At 42.2% G+C, this 16,818-nt stretch overlaps 3 protein-coding genes and 1 non-coding gene across 4 annotated transcripts in view; 2 read left to right on the plus strand and 2 right to left on the minus strand.

The window, feature by feature from the left end:
* Positions 1-6,586, minus strand: part of adam8a (ADAM metallopeptidase domain 8a) — a 9,649-nt gene extending 3,063 nt beyond the window's left edge. The window contains exons 1-19 of the mRNA XM_037973650.1: positions 6,444-6,586; positions 5,168-5,445; positions 4,803-4,900; positions 4,629-4,702; positions 4,460-4,538; positions 3,876-3,952; positions 3,431-3,662; positions 2,902-2,979; positions 2,698-2,766; positions 2,113-2,282; positions 1,943-2,024; positions 1,718-1,860; positions 1,442-1,619; positions 1,261-1,350; positions 904-1,099; positions 742-823; positions 468-645; positions 293-379; positions 121-205 (exon numbers count right to left, since the gene is read on the minus strand). Of these exons, the coding sequence (XP_037829578.1) occupies positions 121-205; positions 293-379; positions 468-645; positions 742-823; positions 904-1,099; positions 1,261-1,350; positions 1,442-1,619; positions 1,718-1,860; positions 1,943-2,024; positions 2,113-2,282; positions 2,698-2,766; positions 2,902-2,979; positions 3,431-3,662; positions 3,876-3,952; positions 4,460-4,538; positions 4,629-4,702; positions 4,803-4,900; positions 5,168-5,445; positions 6,444-6,586 (2,419 nt within the window). The remainder of the gene's footprint in view (positions 1-120; positions 206-292; positions 380-467; positions 646-741; positions 824-903; positions 1,100-1,260; positions 1,351-1,441; positions 1,620-1,717; positions 1,861-1,942; positions 2,025-2,112; positions 2,283-2,697; positions 2,767-2,901; positions 2,980-3,430; positions 3,663-3,875; positions 3,953-4,459; positions 4,539-4,628; positions 4,703-4,802; positions 4,901-5,167; positions 5,446-6,443) is intronic.
* Positions 6,532-9,013, plus strand: znf511 (zinc finger protein 511). The gene is made up of 6 exons (XM_017412849.3): positions 6,532-6,921; positions 7,011-7,084; positions 7,288-7,489; positions 7,620-7,744; positions 8,370-8,564; positions 8,720-9,013. The coding sequence occupies exons 1-6, from the start codon at positions 6,787-6,789 to the stop codon at positions 8,790-8,792; spliced, it is 804 nt and encodes a 267-aa protein (XP_017268338.1). The 5' UTR covers positions 6,532-6,786; the 3' UTR covers positions 8,793-9,013.
* On the plus strand, positions 6,649-6,720 carry trnag-ucc. Its single transcript has one exon. It is a non-coding gene; the product is annotated as a tRNA-Gly (tRNA).
* An 87-nt stretch (positions 9,014-9,100) lies between the features above and the next one.
* Positions 9,101-11,602, minus strand: msx3 (muscle segment homeobox 3). The gene is made up of 2 exons (XM_017412851.3): positions 11,105-11,602; positions 9,101-10,719 (listed from the first exon to the last, which is right to left on the minus strand). The coding sequence occupies exons 1-2, from the start codon at positions 11,427-11,429 to the stop codon at positions 10,313-10,315; spliced, it is 732 nt and encodes a 243-aa protein (XP_017268340.1). The 5' UTR covers positions 11,430-11,602; the 3' UTR covers positions 9,101-10,312.
* Between the last annotated feature and the right edge of the window lie 5,216 nt (positions 11,603-16,818).

Below are 16,818 nucleotides of genomic sequence, written 5' to 3' on the forward strand. Positions count from 1 at the left end.
CCCCCCCCCCCCCCCCAACAAAAACAGAGTTATTCTGACTTCAGAGGCAATTACATAGAATCTATCAGTGGTTGAGTGTGCATACAGGATGGGGAAAGAGAAAAGTGGTAAAAAAATCACCTTCAGTCAGCTCTGACAGCTGCACGTCACAGAAAGGAGGAGCCCAGCCAGGATCGCAGTGACACTTACTCTCATGGTTGCACACCTGAAAAAAAGACTTCACGGTTAAACATGTTGCCTCTACAGCACCTCCACATGATGACATTTTAAGACTTGGACGTATCTTTCTCACCCCATGGTTGTTGCATTTGGACGAGCATTCGTTTGTTCCGAACGATTTTAGGTTTTTGATGTCTTCACATTTGTGATTGTAGCACACCTGACAAACAGAGACGGTTCAAAGACTTTACAGCTCCATAAAACACAAAGATTTATTTTATGCTAAGAGTGAAAAGCCCTTCGCTCACCATATTGTTGCCACACTTGGTGCCAGTAGGCACCATCCCGAGATCTGGCGGGTGGTTGTCCTCGGGGTTCATGGTTGCCTCATTGCACACGCCATTTCCTATTTTATAAAAGGACTTCTTGTTCGTCACTGGAAACTCCCTTCCTCCAGAGCAGAAAAGTTTTCTACAAGATTGATCTCTGAAATCAAATTTCACAAACAATAGTTTGAAAAACAGCAATGCCTCCAGTTTTAATGTGCTCTCATTAGAGGTGTTGTGGCTTCGAATTGCTTACCGGCTGGGGCATCTTTGGGTAAACCGTGTCTTTCTGCAGCCTCCGTACAGATAGAAACAATCATCTGCAGCTACCTCAGCATCTAATTAAAAAAGGAATGAATCATAAATCTTCATGTTTCAGAATGAATATAAACCAAACTATCGCTCACGACTAGTTCACCTGGTCCCCAGAGCCTCTTGCAATGATCTTGTCGTGAGGGACACTGGCCATTGTAGCAGTATCCTTTTCCGCGGTTGCACGACAGACCGTTTTGTGTGAAGGCGTTAGCGGGACAGGCTGCAGAGAGGCCAGTGCAGTACTCTGCCAGGTCGCAGTCTCCGGCTCTTGGTCGGCAGATGCTGCCTGTTGGTTTCAGCTGAAGTGTGGTGAGAAACAGATGGTGATGTACCGACGACTGAAATACATCCACTCGCACAAAACCAGCCAGACAGAACACATTCTGTGACTACACTTACATAATTAGTATCAGTCTAGCTTTTCTCACAGTGAGTAGCAGACACAGTGAGTAGTACTTACTTGGCAGTTGTGGCAGCACTCTCCTTCTGCACACTGCGCTCCAGCATTCAGCTTGCAAGTGGTGGCGTTGCAGCAGGGATTCTTGCATTCCTACGAAACAGAATATATCAAATTCATTTTCTTTGTTGGCTTGTTGCAAATGCATTCCTTTTTTTTTATTATTAGTGTAGGATGCACCGACCTCCACAGTCCCACAGTCGCACTCCTCTCCAGGCTCTAAGAAGGCATTTCCACACACCGGCCCCCCATAGATGCGCTCGGTGGAGGGCGTATCCAGCAGACAGGCAGGGTTAACCTGCTCCAAGAACGCGCTGAGCTGCTGCTGACTGCAGCTGCTGAAGTGCTTGGGATACACGAGGCTAGAGGAAGGGACAACAAAGCAACGACATGAGGAAGAAAGCACATATAGGAGTTGTAGATAAGCTGTAGATCGGGTCCAAGTTGGAACGGAGCTTACCCAACACTCTCGGCCATGATGCAGCCTTTTTTAGACGGAAAGGATCCACAGATGCATTCTTCAGTATCGTGGCCCAAGCCCAAATTGTGACCCATCTCATGTGCAATGGTGGAGGCCACTCCAATTGAGTTGGTGTTATGGTCCTGTGTGCATCAAAGAGATGGGTTTAAGTGAAACTTATATCCCATGATTCCTTTCTGCTATTTTTTACTTTACAAAGAGTACCTCATTGATAGCTCCGGAGTTAGCGGTGCACATTGCATTGGTGTTTGCCAATCCAACAGTGGAGCCAGTAAAGTCAACACCTCTGAAAGATGATGAAGAAGAAGAAGTTTTAGATGTCTTTAAACACCAGCTTGTTTGTTTAATGAAGCGTTAAAACAGCAGCATCTTACGTGATGAACTGAGCGTTGTCGTGTTTGCTCCTCGGCAGCAGGCGCTGCTTACGCCACTCAAGGAAGCGAACAAGAGTGAGGTCAGGGTCGGCGCTGACCTCGATCTGATCACTGTATGACCAGATTTCCAGTCCGACCAGCATCACACGAACGCCCACAGAGCGGTACAGCTGAAATAACAGAGCTTGTTAGCACCATAACCAGAAATAGTTTTAAATCAGTATTTCTGAATGTGACTGTGTGTGTAAAACACACAATCCCACGTGCCAAAGAAGGGACAGAAAGGGCCTGTTGGGACTAATGTTCTTTTTATGTGTCCTAATCCCACAGAATACAAAGATGATTGCGGGAAATGTGTGATTTTTTTCAGCTTAGGTGTGAAGACTCACAGTTAAAGCTAGCATACACAGTGAGAGAACTTTTCCTTCCTTGTTTCATGTTTCTGGTCAGATTCCAGTCAGAAAGGGACAAAATATCAGAACATACAGTATTTCCCGAATGTTCTCCAGTGTGAAAGTCAGAAGAAGTTCAGGAAAAGAAAAAGAACTGGCAGTTTTGAGTTATTTCCTCTGACAGAAAACGTACCTTATCCACGTGATTTGCTATCTCAAGCACTCGGGCCTCCACTGCTTTCTTATTGCCGAACTTCTTATACTACAAAAAAAGATGATTTAAATTAGTCTTACAATCATCCTGTATGCAGAACAGTCACTCTTCTATTACATTCTTGAAATTATCTTTGGCTCCAGCCACAGAATCAATGAGAGGGAGGAAAGCAGGGAATCAAACCTCAGTGTTGTCCACTACCAGAACCATCTCCACCGTTCTGGATTTGTCTTTACGGTCTTTGACCTGGGCTCTGCTTTTCTGAGAAACACAGAAAGTGTCAGCCGTTAACAACAATAATCATTAAAAGCCCAGCATTTCTTGAAGGAATGTTTCAAACTAAGATCATGTTGTGTTGAGAAATGAGGAAGTTTTGGTGAAACCTGTAATGAGCAGATCTCACAATATCTGTTAGTGCTTGAAGTGTGTGTTGAGGACGACTCTCAGCTACTACCGCATCATAATTTAGCTCAGTATCTGTAAATTTGCCACTTTTGTGTGTTCTAAAGTTACTTAACCACCTTGAATGTGTGAATGTAGTCCCTATCTGCTCAGAATGAGGACCTATGAATGAAATAAAAGGAAAAGTTCTGTGATCATTTTGATACTTGTACTATTTCACTGCGGATTTCTTTCAGCGTTTTGTGATTGTCAAATGTTCTAGCCGTCTAAGTCCAAGTAATTTATGAATGTGTCCATGCTGTGTCTTTACCAGACTGCCAAGCTGGAATAGTCCAGACGGACGGGCTCCGTGATCATAGAAAGTGCTTGTGTTTCCATGGGAACAGGAGCTCCTCTTCCTCCTCAGGTGTTTGTAGTTGTAAACAGCATGAGGACGGTTGTCACTGTGAGGCTCAGAGCTCTGTCCGTCATCTCGCCGTCCCGTCTCCTCACCAGGCAGGGGTTCAATGAGGTACATCTCGTCTCGGAGGGTCACAAATCCCCTGAAGGGCAGAAGAAGTTCGACTTTAAACTGGGTGACAGCTTTTCACGTTTTGGCATTCAGACTTTAAATCTTAAGCTGGTCTTTTCTTTGGGTTGCTCGGACTGGTTATGTGTCCAGGGAGGATGCTTAAAGCCCCATATAGTCATAAAATGTGTCTCTTCTTTTACGGAAAGCTTTAAAAAAAGAGGGGAATTACAGCAAACTGACTCACTTAATTCCTGAGCACAATTCAATGCTGGCAGAGGAGTCCTCCACTCCCACGACGTGTCCGTGGTAGTAGCAGTGGACCTGGAAAGGTATTAAATTGTTTTTTTAATGCTAGATCTGGTTGTTGTCAGATAGTTAGATAGTTCTGACCTAATAAGTCAGTTCCGCTTCCACATAAAATTGTGTCACCGCTCAAAATGAGGACCTTTATGATTAAGAAACTTTATGACATCTGATTTTTCTTTTGTAATAAGTGAATCCGCTGTGACAAAATGCAAATTACAACACTTATTGGGACAAAATGTGAGGCCAAAATGTTCAAATGAATCTGCTTGATGAAGGAGCTACATTTATAAAACCCATTTTCTCATATATTTACCAGTTACTAGCTCTGGTTTTTGATTTAGTGCCGGGGTGTGTCAAAAACCACACGGCTGTTACCAAACCACTAAAAAGACATTATTAGCTCTATTTGCCTACACAGAATAATTACAACCTTTTGTTCTATGAATCAGATTTACTAGTCCAGACACAATTTTCCAACACATAAATACCAAAAAAAAAAAAAAAGAACAAAAAGTTACAAACCGCATAATCTGGAGTATCTGCCATTTGGGCGCCCTGATCAGAATAGTATGTCACAGTAAAGTTATTTCCAACAAGATCTCTGAAAAGACATATTTCCATATTAAGGACAGGTTTTAACAAAAGCACTACTTGTACTGAAAATAAGACGCACAAAAAAAAGTTTTCTCACTTGTTCTTTTCCAGGTGCAGAGTGTAGTTTTTTCCTGCAATACTCACAGAGTATTGGACTACATCAGGATATTTCTGTTCAGAGAAAAGGAAGATATTTTAATGCACTTCAAAAGTCAAACTTAAAACAGAAACAGATTGTGTGTGTGTGTGTGTGTGTGTGTGTGTGTGTTACCTTGTGTGCAGCATCATTCAAACGAGACCAATCCATCAGCCTCTGAGGTATGGCTTTTTGGTACTTTATTACATGAGGCAGATCACACACAATTATACCTGCAAGCATCAGAGATGGTTAGAGACAAAGAAAGAAAGAAAGAAAGAAAGAAAGAAAGAAAGAAAGAAAGAAAGAAAGAAAGAAAGAAAGAAAGAAAGAAAGAAAGAAAGAAAGAAAGAAAGAAAGAAAGAAAGAAAGAAAGAAAGAAAGAAAGAAAGAAAGAAAGAAAGAAAGAAAGAAAGAAAGAAAGAAACAAACAAACAAACAAACAAACAAACAAACAAACAAACAAACAAACAAACAAAGACAGAAAAGCTCCCACCTACCCCATAAGGAGAATAAAATCCCTATCAAACATCCTGTGTGTGACATGTTGCTCTGCCGGACGGACTCTGTCACTGTGAGCTTCAAAGACTCAGAGGAAATCTCTTCAGCTCTCCGCCCATCTGCTGTGTAATATCCTGAAAATCTGCATCTGAAGCAGAACACGCTGGCCAGCAGTCGTTCTCGTAAGAATGACAAGACTCCAAACTGTGCAATGTGCCAAGTGAGCAGAATTAGGTCCAAGAGATGAACAACGGAAACTCCACCATGATGACAACTTCTTTAAAAAGAAGCAAATAATGTGGCCTAACTATAATAAATGTCTTGACTTTATTTCCATAATATTAGAAATTAAAACTGCCTGGTACCAAAATACTCATAATAAGATGACAGCAGCAAAACTTATTGTCTTTGCCGCCATCTAGTGGTAAAAGTGGTAACAATTCTTATTTATTTATTTTCAGGAGTTTGTAGATGTATTTTCCTGCAACTGGTGATTAGTCTATTTTAAGTCTAAGTGTTATTTATTGTCTGGTGTGTATTAGTTAATTAACTAATCGTTTTATATATAATTGCATTTTGGGCAGGTTATAGTGGAGCTAAGTGAGCACTTATTAGCTCTGTATCATCAGTTTTAGTTCTGTTTAAAAACAATAAGGATGTAAAAGAGGTCATCCTGTCATTGGTTTGATGTACTTTTTTAACTTCAGAAGTAAAGAATTAATTTGAATCTGCTGAGAATTTGCAATTGTTACATCTAAATAAATAAATGACTTTTGTTTTAAAAGAAGAACAAAAATGTGGTTTTCTCTGTTGTGATTTTTACCACATCTGTTCATTTTTATTTTCATTTGACTCAGAGTTATGGCTCATTCTTGAGTTTTCATTATATTCTAGATTTGTTTAGTTTCTCAGGTTTTTCTAGATGTTTTCCTCAGTGATCCTTGTTTTTCAGCTTTAATCCCACCTGTCTGCAAACTGTAATCAACACACCTGTCCTGCGTTTAGCCATCACCTTCCCAGTAATTTATTTACTCCTCAGTTTGCTGTTGCCATGTTCTGTAACGTGATTAGGATTTTTGTTTAAGTTAGTGTCTTGTGTGCAACTTGGATTTATTTAATTAAAACCTGTTTGGAACCCAGAACCTGACAGTTTGTCTGCATTTTAGGCCCTTTCAACCACCACCTTCGTCATAACAAATTTAGTAGCGAGCTAAAATTAACGTGTTTTGAGCGAGCTGTAAAGCCCAAATAAGGACACAATTTCGGCCTTACTACATCGTGGAAAGAACCGAATAAATAATCTTGTGACTAGGCGTCAGACTGTAGGCCGATTTATGTTTCAGTGCCTCCAAAACGCGCAGCTGCGATGCCAGTTTGGCCACTCGGTGGCGCCGTGAGCAAACCCGGATAACCGGCATGACGTCATCAATCCGCGTCATTTGCAAAGGTCTGTTGGACGTTCCTGACTTAAACCGTTGTCGCGTTGGTGGTATAGTGGTTAGCATAGCTGCCTTCCAAGCAGTTGACCCGGGTTCGATTCCCGGCCAACGCAAGTTCTTTTGACGATTTGAGAGAAAACGACCTCCTGCGCGACGGTCGAAGGCGCCCCAGTGACGGGATGTCGGGAAGGTCCGTAGCCGAAGATGGAAAACGTCCGACGGAAGGAGCCGAAGCGGAGCAGCCGGAGGTGGGGAACCCCTTCGGCTTCGCTCCGCAGCTCATCCGCCTGCACAAGGACCACGAATTGTTCGAGGTGACTATGTCCCGATGAGGCACCAGTTTTAACGAAGTCTACCTGCACGTCAGGTACGAGCTGTAACACTTTGGTGACTCTGTTGGCAGGACGGGGACATCCACAGACACATGTACCTGCAGGACCTCTTTATTTCAGACGCAGAGGACAAACCAGCGCTCAGGTACGACAGATGTGTTCCTGCTGTTTTGAAATGAGGGTACGCACTCCACTCAAACAAAGCCACATGACTGAACTACGAAGCTGCCTGTAGTCTGTAGGTAAACAAATACGGCAGACACTATAAGGCCGTAGTTTCTGTACATTTTAGTAAATGACACACAGTAAATCTGATTATCTCCGGCTAACTTCTCGATTTGTCCTCAGCGTGTCGGAGTTCGCCTGTCACATCTCCGGCTGCAGCGCCGTCTTCGGCTCGCTGGACGACTACGAGCATCACTACAACTCCCTGCACCGGCACGTGTGCTGCTCCTGCCGCCGCTCGCTGCCGAGCGCCCGGCTCCTGGACATCCACATTCAGGAGTGGCATGACTCGCTTTTCACCATCCTCACCCAAAAACAAGACATGGTATGCTCCGGACTCTCACCCTCCGAAACCGCACTTAAAGCCAAGATCGTTACACATTATTTAAAGGTAAAGACTAAGCTTTTAAAGATGTGTTTTGGCTGATTATTTTTGTTGTTTTCGTATTTTTCAGTACCTGTGCTTGGTGGAGGGATGTGGATTGAAGTTTAGGACGAGTATTCAAAGGAAAGACCATCTAATAAGAGTTCACAAGTATCCTCCTGACTTCAGATTTGACAAGAACAAAAAAGAAAAAGGGTAATGTCGTCCTTTTTTGTCCACTAGATGGCGCCAAAGTATTTGCAGACGCTCTTTTGATCGCCTGCTGCTGAAAAGTGAAGGTGGAAGAAAATGTTTTCGCCTGTGTGTGTGTGTGGGTGTGTGTGTCAGCAGAATATCACATGAATCACTGAATGAATTTAAATGAAACTTGTAGAAAGTAACCACTGGATGAAGTTTGGGGCCAAGTCAATTCAAGAAGGCCAACACATTTTTTTTAGAAAACACAAAAATAGCTGTAATTTAATCTATTTTACAGATATTGAGCTCAGATTTTATGTGCTGGTGGATGAGAGTCAGTCTCAACAGATGATCTGAGTGTGACATCTTGCAATATTGATAATTCAAGGTTTGACCAAAACGGCTCCCAGTTGGAGAACGCAAACCTCCGCCGAGGCCATAGAGTCGCTGAAAGATTGCAGTTTACTTTCCTGCGGAACCATCCGAGTTTCCAGCTAAATGTTTCACACGTCTGCGTTAACGTTTAAAGATCCCTAAGTGTTTGCACCGCAGCTTAATGAAAGTTAGTGTTGAAAGTGTAATTACAGCAGATGTTTTTATATTTTTAAATACTGATGTCGGGTTTTTCTTTTTTTTTTTACAGAGAAGCAAAGAGACTGCAGCAAAGAGACACGGCCATGGAGGTAGAAGTGAGCGACTCTGAGGGCGTCTGGGACCTCCTGCACAACTCGCCATCTGACGAGGAATCCATGGAGACGCATGCGGCGAGTGAAGAAGCTGCTGCAGCTCAAGGGTCAGAAACAAACACGGCTCCTCCAAAACCACAATACTCCTCCAGGTTGGTCAGCTCGGCCCGGTCTTCAAGGCTTTAAGGCCAGATTTGGGCTCAGCTGCTTTGTCCTGTCTTCCTGTCTGGAATAAAATCTGTTTGTGTGTTTTTTTTTCCTATTTAAGCACCAGAAGAGGCATTTTAAAATGTCTTTTCCCTTCCAGGGTTCCTTCGACTGTATGCTTCGGTCACGGCTCAGTCCGAGGCTTCAGAGGACGGCGGAGCAGAAGGAAATGAAACACTGCAACTTGTTTACCTCAGAGATGACAACGTTCTGCCTCTCGAACACAACCTGTTCACTTCAGCAAGTTTAATGAAGTGAAAATAAAGATTTCTTTTTGTTCTGCGGAGCAAGTTTGATGCAAACAGTTCTACGTTCAGGTTTGCCTGCTTACCTGATGAGCACAGCTTTTTTTATTAATTTTGTTTCAGTTTCAAATAAAAAGTTAAACAGATTATAATGTGGTTGACCCACCTCTTGTTGGTGACATTTTTCGACGAGAGTTTGAACCTTTGAAGCAGAGAAACGTTTTGCAACACAAAAATATTTTAAAATACAAAATATATTTTCAGCTTTGACAAGTAAAATACGCTGTACACAGCTGAGGTTTGCAGTTATTTTTTTTCTAACCACTTTGAGAAAATAAAAACAAGAGATTTTACTGACGTTCTGACATAACAGTAATAATAGTTCTTAGTGATAAAATCCCGTAAAGGCGGTGGACATTTCAACAGACTCATCGTGGATTTAGACATTTCTCAATTTCAGCCAAAACATCTCACAGCACCTAAGAGCTGAAGAGGATAGCTTTGAAAATAAAAACAACATGTAAATTGCACAGAGGTGCTGAAAATATTGTCCTGTCAGATATAAAAAGTTAAATTTACTGGAGGTTTGTCCAAACTTTAAGACTTGTCCAAACTATTAAGACTTATTGAAGACTTTTTTTTCATTCTAGCTCATAAAAATAAGTGATTTTGTATTTATTTATCTCTTGAGAATTTGAAAAATAATTCAGGTGATAATAAAATGCTGTTTTGGGGGGGGGTTTTTTGGAACAAGTAACCTTTCATTTACAACCCAAACTTAAACTAAACTTATTTTTTGTAAAGATGGTGGTTAGTTTTAGTAGTTTAAGAACAATTTAGCACAGAGGAATAAACTAAATCAACCTTTGGACATGTTGCTTTTTGTTGAGTTATTATTTTTATTTGGTAATAATGTATATTTTTGAAACCACCAACATCCCTTTAATATTTAAAAGGTATTCAGGTTTTGCTCTTAAAACACCTTTTACATTAAACTCTTTAAGGCTTATCACAGTTCATTTTAATGCTGATTTATAGCTCTCAGTTCTTACAGGCATTTAAAAAGGTTTTCTTTTTTGTGGGGTGATAAAGTAATAGATAAAGCAAACTGAAACAAAACACAATGTCTGGAAAAATCACCCGGAAAACAAATTTTACTAAATCACCTCAACAACAAATAATTTACTTTTTCTTTAAGTCAATAAAAAAACTTGTTAGTTTTTTTTTTAAATTCTGTTTTCCTTCAATAATTCAATACTTTAAAATGAAATCTCTCAAAATATTTTTGCACTTTTTTCTTTTTTTTACTATTTCAAAAATATATGTAGATTTTATTATTATACAAAATTGAATTAAAAATCAGGTCACAAGATGATTTTTTTTTCTCTCCACAATGTTCGTTATTCGCTGCTCTCCCTTCAGCGCGGCTTGGAAAGAGTTACTGAAAGTTAAGACAAGTAGTACATCCCGTAAGGTCTGCTGAAAAGTCCCGGGACCGACAGAACCGGGCCGGGCCCGCTCAGGGCCCCGTACAGCGCCGGTGCGCCCGCGGGCGCGCTCAGCGGGAAGGGGAAGGCGAAGGCCGGGATCAGCGGCTTGGTGGCCAGCTTGATCTTCTCCAGCTCGGCCTCCTGCAGTCTCTTGGCCTTGGCCCGGCGGTTCTGAAACCAGATCTTGACCTGGGTTTCTGTGAGGCTCAGGGAGCTGGAGAACTCGGCTCTCTCCGCGATGGACAGGTACTGCTTCTGACGGAACTTTCTCTCCAGGGACAGCAGCTGGGAGGTGGTGAAGGGGGTCCGGGGCTTCCTGTTGTTCTTGTGTTTCCGCAGGTTGCACGGGGGCGGGCTGGGGAGTCCTGAGGGCAACATGAACAGAATCGAGTCACTGAATTTGGAATATTTGGGAATATTTGGGGAATATTTGGGTCTGTCTTTGGAGCTTGGTATTTGGAGCCAATCCAGTAAAAACTTTAAACAGCACCCTGCAGTGTGAAGCCTGCTGGCTACTTTTAAGATATTAATTTACTTAATAACATTATTAAAAACTTCCCAACCAAACTGTAAAAATCAATCCCTTCATCATCTGTAGATTCATTAAACAAATATTAAAATTAGACAATTAGACAACGTTAAAGTTCTCATATTTCACTTAATTACTCTCAACTTTTTATTTTTTTTTACAAAAAGAACATTAATGTTGGCACAGTTTCTTGGATCAAAAAGAGAACATTTTAGACTGACTTGTAGGTGATGGACCCTGAAGCCAGGCTCCGGTCTCACTCAGATCCACCGCCTCCGCCTTGGGGCCACAGACCCCCCTCGGTGACGCGCACTCCTCCGCGCCAGGTTCCGGGGAGTGGAGGCTCCTGCACGCAGGATTTCTGTCCGACATGAGGGACTCCACGCTGAAAGGCAGGTCCAGACTCCTGCTTCTGCATCCCCTGACAGGTGAGGCGACGTCCAGCTCCCCGGCGGAGGCTGCGTCCTCGGGCGGTGTCTCTCCGGGAGCGGCCGGGGAGGCCGGGGATCCCTGCGCTGGGTTCATTACGCACGACTGTGGTGCCATGCAGCCAGCTGGCCCGCCCTTCTCACCGCCGCCCGGTGTTTCCTGGCTGCTCCTCCTGATGGAAAACAGCTTTGTCACCCAGATTTCTCCGAACGCAGCGCGACTGAGGGATAAACTCGGGCTTTTACGCACGGGCTCGCCTCTCCGTCACCGAATAAGTCTTCTCCTCTCATCGTGCCGCCTGCCAATCAGACATTCGACGTGTTCACGTGACCCAGCTGAGGCGGGCTCTGATAGGCCGGACGTCAGACGTCAGTGTTGTGCTTAATTTGGTGTTTCGTTGTTTGTGACAGATGTAAACTCCTCAGCTGTTGCAGATCGAGGCGTCCCTTCTTTTCCATCACCTTGACTTTTCTTCAAAACGTTTAACTCTTAAGCTGCTCTGATCAACATTTTACTTTAGCAAATGACCAGCTGACTAAGAGAACAAAAAAAGAAATGTTGTTCATTAAAGTTTAAACCTCTAAAAATGTCTCATATTCTTTGTAGGAGTTTCCAAAGTTGAGCTGAACCAAAAACAGCCCACAGTCATAACAAGAACAGATCCAAAGTTTTACACCAGGTGTCACAGAAGTTTTACTCTTCAGGCAAAGACATCCATCTTTTGAAGATGCACTGATTTGTGTCACTTAAGTCTTAACAGAACAACCTTTCAACCTTTCTTTTAAGTTCAGTAGGGTGTTGCAGCCATCTTAAACTGGGCTGACTCCAAAAGTGAATCAGCTGTAGAGGCACATTCAGTGGTTGCTGTCGGAGAATTTTGTTAAAATCTGTTCAGGGGTTCATGAGATATTTTTGCTAACAGACGAATTAACACAGGCAAACCCATCACCACCCACCTTCGGCCCTTTTGGCGGCGGGGGGGATGAATATCAGTGGGTCCGTCTTGTCTGAGTTGTCGAAACTATTTGAAACGGATTAAACAGGATGCCGGGCATGACGGTAAATTGTGGTTTCGCCGCAAAGATCTCTGACACTCTGTGTTAGAAGGGGGCCCCATCTGGGAAGCTGTCCTGAAGGACGAGCCGAACAGTAGTTCATTAAAACAGCCCCAGCTGAGATTTACTGCAGCTTTTATGGCCTCAGGAATTATCATCACTGTAAATTCTGATCTTGCGGCCTGTAATCGAATTGTCTGTGGTGGTATTTTTGGGGGTCCTGGTGTGTTTGTTTGCCTGCGACGCTTCTTGACGGACCGTAAAGAGAAGAGGCTCGTCCAGATTTGGGTTTTTTTCTCTCTTTCCTTCAAATCAGTTCCAGGGAAACCAAATATGTGAAGTTCTTTTTGTTGTTTGTTTTTCTCTCTATCTGCTGCTCAGCCTGAAGCACTACACTGTCTGCCGGCCTGTCTGTCTGTCTGTCTCTCTGTCTGTCTGTCTCTCTTTCTGTCCATCTGTCCGTCTGCATGTCTGTCTGTCTGCATGTCTGCCTGTCTGACTGTCTGTCTGTCCGTCTGCCGGCCTGTCTGCCTGTCTGACTGTCCGTCTGCCGGCCTGTCTGTCTGTCCACCTATCTCTCTGTCTGTCTGTCTGTCTGTCTGTCTGTCTGCCTGTCTGTCTGCCTGTCTCTCTGCCTGTCTGTCTGTCTGCCTGTCTCTCTGTAGGACAACTGGTTAAACGGAGTTAACCCTTTCTCTCCCTGAGGTATGTTCCTGCTTTGATCCTGCTGGGCCTGGCGCCTGTCTGCTCGGCCTCCCCCCCCTCGCTCTCTGGGTGACAGTGATAGATAGCTGGGTAACCATACAAGCTTTCAATGACTGTAATTTAGGGCAACATTACATTCTCCTCCACAGTATTACTCAGTGTCTGTTTGAACAGAGATGCAAGGCTGCCTGTAATCTTTTGTTTCCCCTTCATTGTTAAATAATGAAGGAGTCAAATTATACTTTTTTTTTCTCCCCCTCCTGTTTTTCTTCTTGAAAAGTCCTAATCTGAGTTGGAAAAAAATAAAATCTACAGCAGTATTCAGTGGTACAGTATGGACAATGTGTGCTTTAATTTAATTACTTGGTAGTTTTTAGTACATTTAGGTTAATTTAAACTCAGTCATCTATAATGTAGGTGCAATTATTTACCGTAAACAATGTCTGTTCGTTATAATAATGTGTTTGTGTGCCTGTCTGTTAGCAAAATATCTCATGAACCACTTGAGAAAGTAATCACTGGATGACCATCTACAACTGATTAACCTTTGATGTCAGCCTGATTCAAGATGGCCGCCACAGCCAACTGACCATAACAACCCAAAAATGGCTTTAACTCAGTCAATTTTACAGACATGGTGCTCAAATTTGGTCTGGTAGTAGCTGAGACTGATCCCCAACGCATATCCTGAGCGCTAACAGATTGTGCAAGGTCTTTGTTTAAAATGTAGCCATGAATTATTTGGAGTCAACTCTCTCTGTCTGTTAGCAAAATATATTATGAATCACTGGGTGGATTTTAATGAAACTTTCAGCAAATAATCACTAATCACTAATAATCACTGTGCATCTAAAACTGATCCAAATCAATCTGCCACAGCTGATTGACATTAGACAAAAAAACAGCTATGACTCGGTTAGTTTAACAGATATTGAGGTAAAATTTGATGTGGTAGTAGCTGAGCATCATAAACAACACACACTCTGAGTGTTACATGCATGAGGTTGAGTAAAATATATTTTTTTCCAGGTTTGTCCAAAACCAAAACAGCTACAACACATTTCTTAACATAACATGATCTTAGGCTTAAACTCGACAGGTGATAAGCATTCTTTGAAGGAATGCTGGCCTTCAAATTTGTTTTATTTTAGTCTGTGTAAATCTCGAGATAACTCTCAGGATAAGAGTGAACCTCAACCTGTTGACGGTGCCATTGAAAAACTCCAGAAACGCTTCTTTCTTCCACGCAGAAAATTCCCCACACAACTCTTATCCCATCGTTCTGCCCCAGAGGACAATTGTTTAAGAGTTAATTGTGGTTTTCTAAAATACTTTCTAACTGGACATGTTGGAGCAAGCTGGATGTGTCTCTCTTTCATTCTAGCTGGCAGGAGTCGTGCAGCCATCCAGGGCAAACTTGTTGCAGTCGGGGCCCGGAGTCGTGCAGGATAAACATTTATGAAACACACAGCGGAAAACTGGCGTATCGTCTTTAAAGGAGGCAGGAGGCAGGAGGCCTGTGTGGTGGAGCAGAACAGGACATTATTCTGTCTCTGAGAGGACTGAAAACTCACAACTTTAATTCAAAAACAGCTTCTGTGGTACAAACTGTGGTTATTTATTGTGGTAAACACACCAGTCACCACTTGTGGCTTTCACTTGGATGTTTTGCATTAATTACTGGAACATTAAAGCAGATCTGTCAGGATGTCACAGAGGATCATCTGATCTAAGATGTAGTCTGTAAACACAAAAAGTGACTCCTTAGGCCGCCACCTCAAGCACATTTACACAGTTAAACTTTATAAACTTAAATGAAACAACAAAAAACGGACAATTCTGCTTTTAAAAGTGGTGATCTGTTCATAATAAAATGAATAATGGTCACAATATACCTGTTAAATCTCATATTGATCTTATTATCAAAAATAAGTTTTTTAAAAGTCTCATGTATACCCTTAATTTTAAATTTGATGACATCAAATAATATTTCATATAAAACATATTTTAAAGTCTGGGACCTTTCTTGGAAAAGCAAAGGTCCCAAAACTGGCTGCAAAAAACACGAGGAAAACACATTTTAAATGTTATCATACAAAAAAAATCCCTTTTTATTTATCATATTTTGTGCTTTTCTTGTTTGTTTGTCATATAATTTAAAGATAAAGATAATTAATTATAAAAAATCTTAAATGATAAGGTTTATTTCTGGTTTTTTTTTATTCTAGCTTACCTGTAAGGTGAATCAGTGTATTGTAACCAACATGTTTGGGGTTACATCAGTCTTTTTTTCCCCCCTGAGCAGGAAACAGTGGAGCCTCACACAGCAGACAGGGCCTGAAACCTTTGTAATTACCTGATAGGTTGCTGATTGGTTAAGTGCTTTTCATTCATCTTCTATATGTTAGCATGACTTTCAGAGGACAGTGCTGACAGGTGAGCAGAGAGGGCTTCATTATGTGTCTGTGTGTTTTTGGGTTTTGGTTACAGGCAGGTGAGTCCCACATGGCAACTTTCAAAGATGAGTTGTGTTCGGCTGACGGGGGACGCTGCACCGAGTCTTGCCCTGCGGTGCCAGGTGCTAACAGACGAGCACGGATACTTTGTTCACCTTATTGTGGTGGTTTGGGAGAATCGAAGGAGGGCGAAGGGAATCGGACACCCTCTCTGGACCTGGAGTGAGCCCGGTGATGGTGCTGACAGCGCGGGAGGCGGGGGGTCATTATCATCTCTGGATGATACCAGAGAATGACCCGAGAACAAAGGCTTCGACGTCAGTGTGATACTGCAGCTTCTATATTATCTGGCTGTGAGTCTTTTTAGTTTAGGCATGGTTTGTTATTAGCTCAACATGCAAAGAAATTGAATTTTATTTATGAAGTTTAAATAAAAGTTACCCAAAAGTATTTAGACTTATCCTTTTTTCATATTATCCAATGGATTACATCACAAGTTATAAAAAAGTGTTAGACTGATTATTGACATGACAGACAGAAGACTTAACTTCATTAATTTGCTTTTTATTTGCTTTAAGTTACATTTTAGCCTCAACTATAAATTTAGTTTGAGGCACCAGCTTCTAAGTGCTGAAATGAAAAAAAGAAGATTGATCTGGATTTGCAAGTTGCAAATTTGCAAGATGACTGTTTGAGTCACAGTAAAGTCATTTTTGCAGGCTTTGCGAGTTTAATGTCAGATCTGATGGATCATTTTTGATTCAGTGGTTAAATCACCTGTTGATGTTCTGCAGAAGCCTGTTAATCACCCTTTGATTCATATCAGGTGTGTTGGAGCAGAGAAACAGGTCAAACATGCAGGATAGTGGTTCTCCAGGACCAGGGTTGCCAACCCCTGCTCTGTACGTAAGTCCCACCTCCACATCCTCCTGACTCGCTGACAGGCTGTGACGCTGTCAGTCAGAATGTGACACCATGCTTTTCTTAAAGCTCTGGGCAACTAATTCAACCAATTTAAAAACGCACTATTTGAACGCACGGCAGCGAGATAGGAGCCACGTGAATCAACAAAAAATAGCAGCTGACAACAAGGATCTGAAGTGTGATTTTAGTTTTCATTTTCTAGTTAGGAAAATGTCCCGTTTGTTTACATGGAGAAAGTTGTACAGCAGCCAGCCTTTAGGGGGCGCTCGTTCATCGTGGCTTCAACTTCCAGCTTCCAGTCCTCTCTCCAGTTGTGGTATATCTCCATGATAAAAACCAAAACTGTTTTTAATTCAGACTGCACTT

Source organism: Kryptolebias marmoratus, linkage group LG22 (genome assembly GCF_001649575.2).
Source record: "Kryptolebias marmoratus isolate JLee-2015 linkage group LG22, ASM164957v2, whole genome shotgun sequence".
Taxonomy (NCBI): Eukaryota; Metazoa; Chordata; class Actinopteri; order Cyprinodontiformes; family Rivulidae; genus Kryptolebias; species Kryptolebias marmoratus.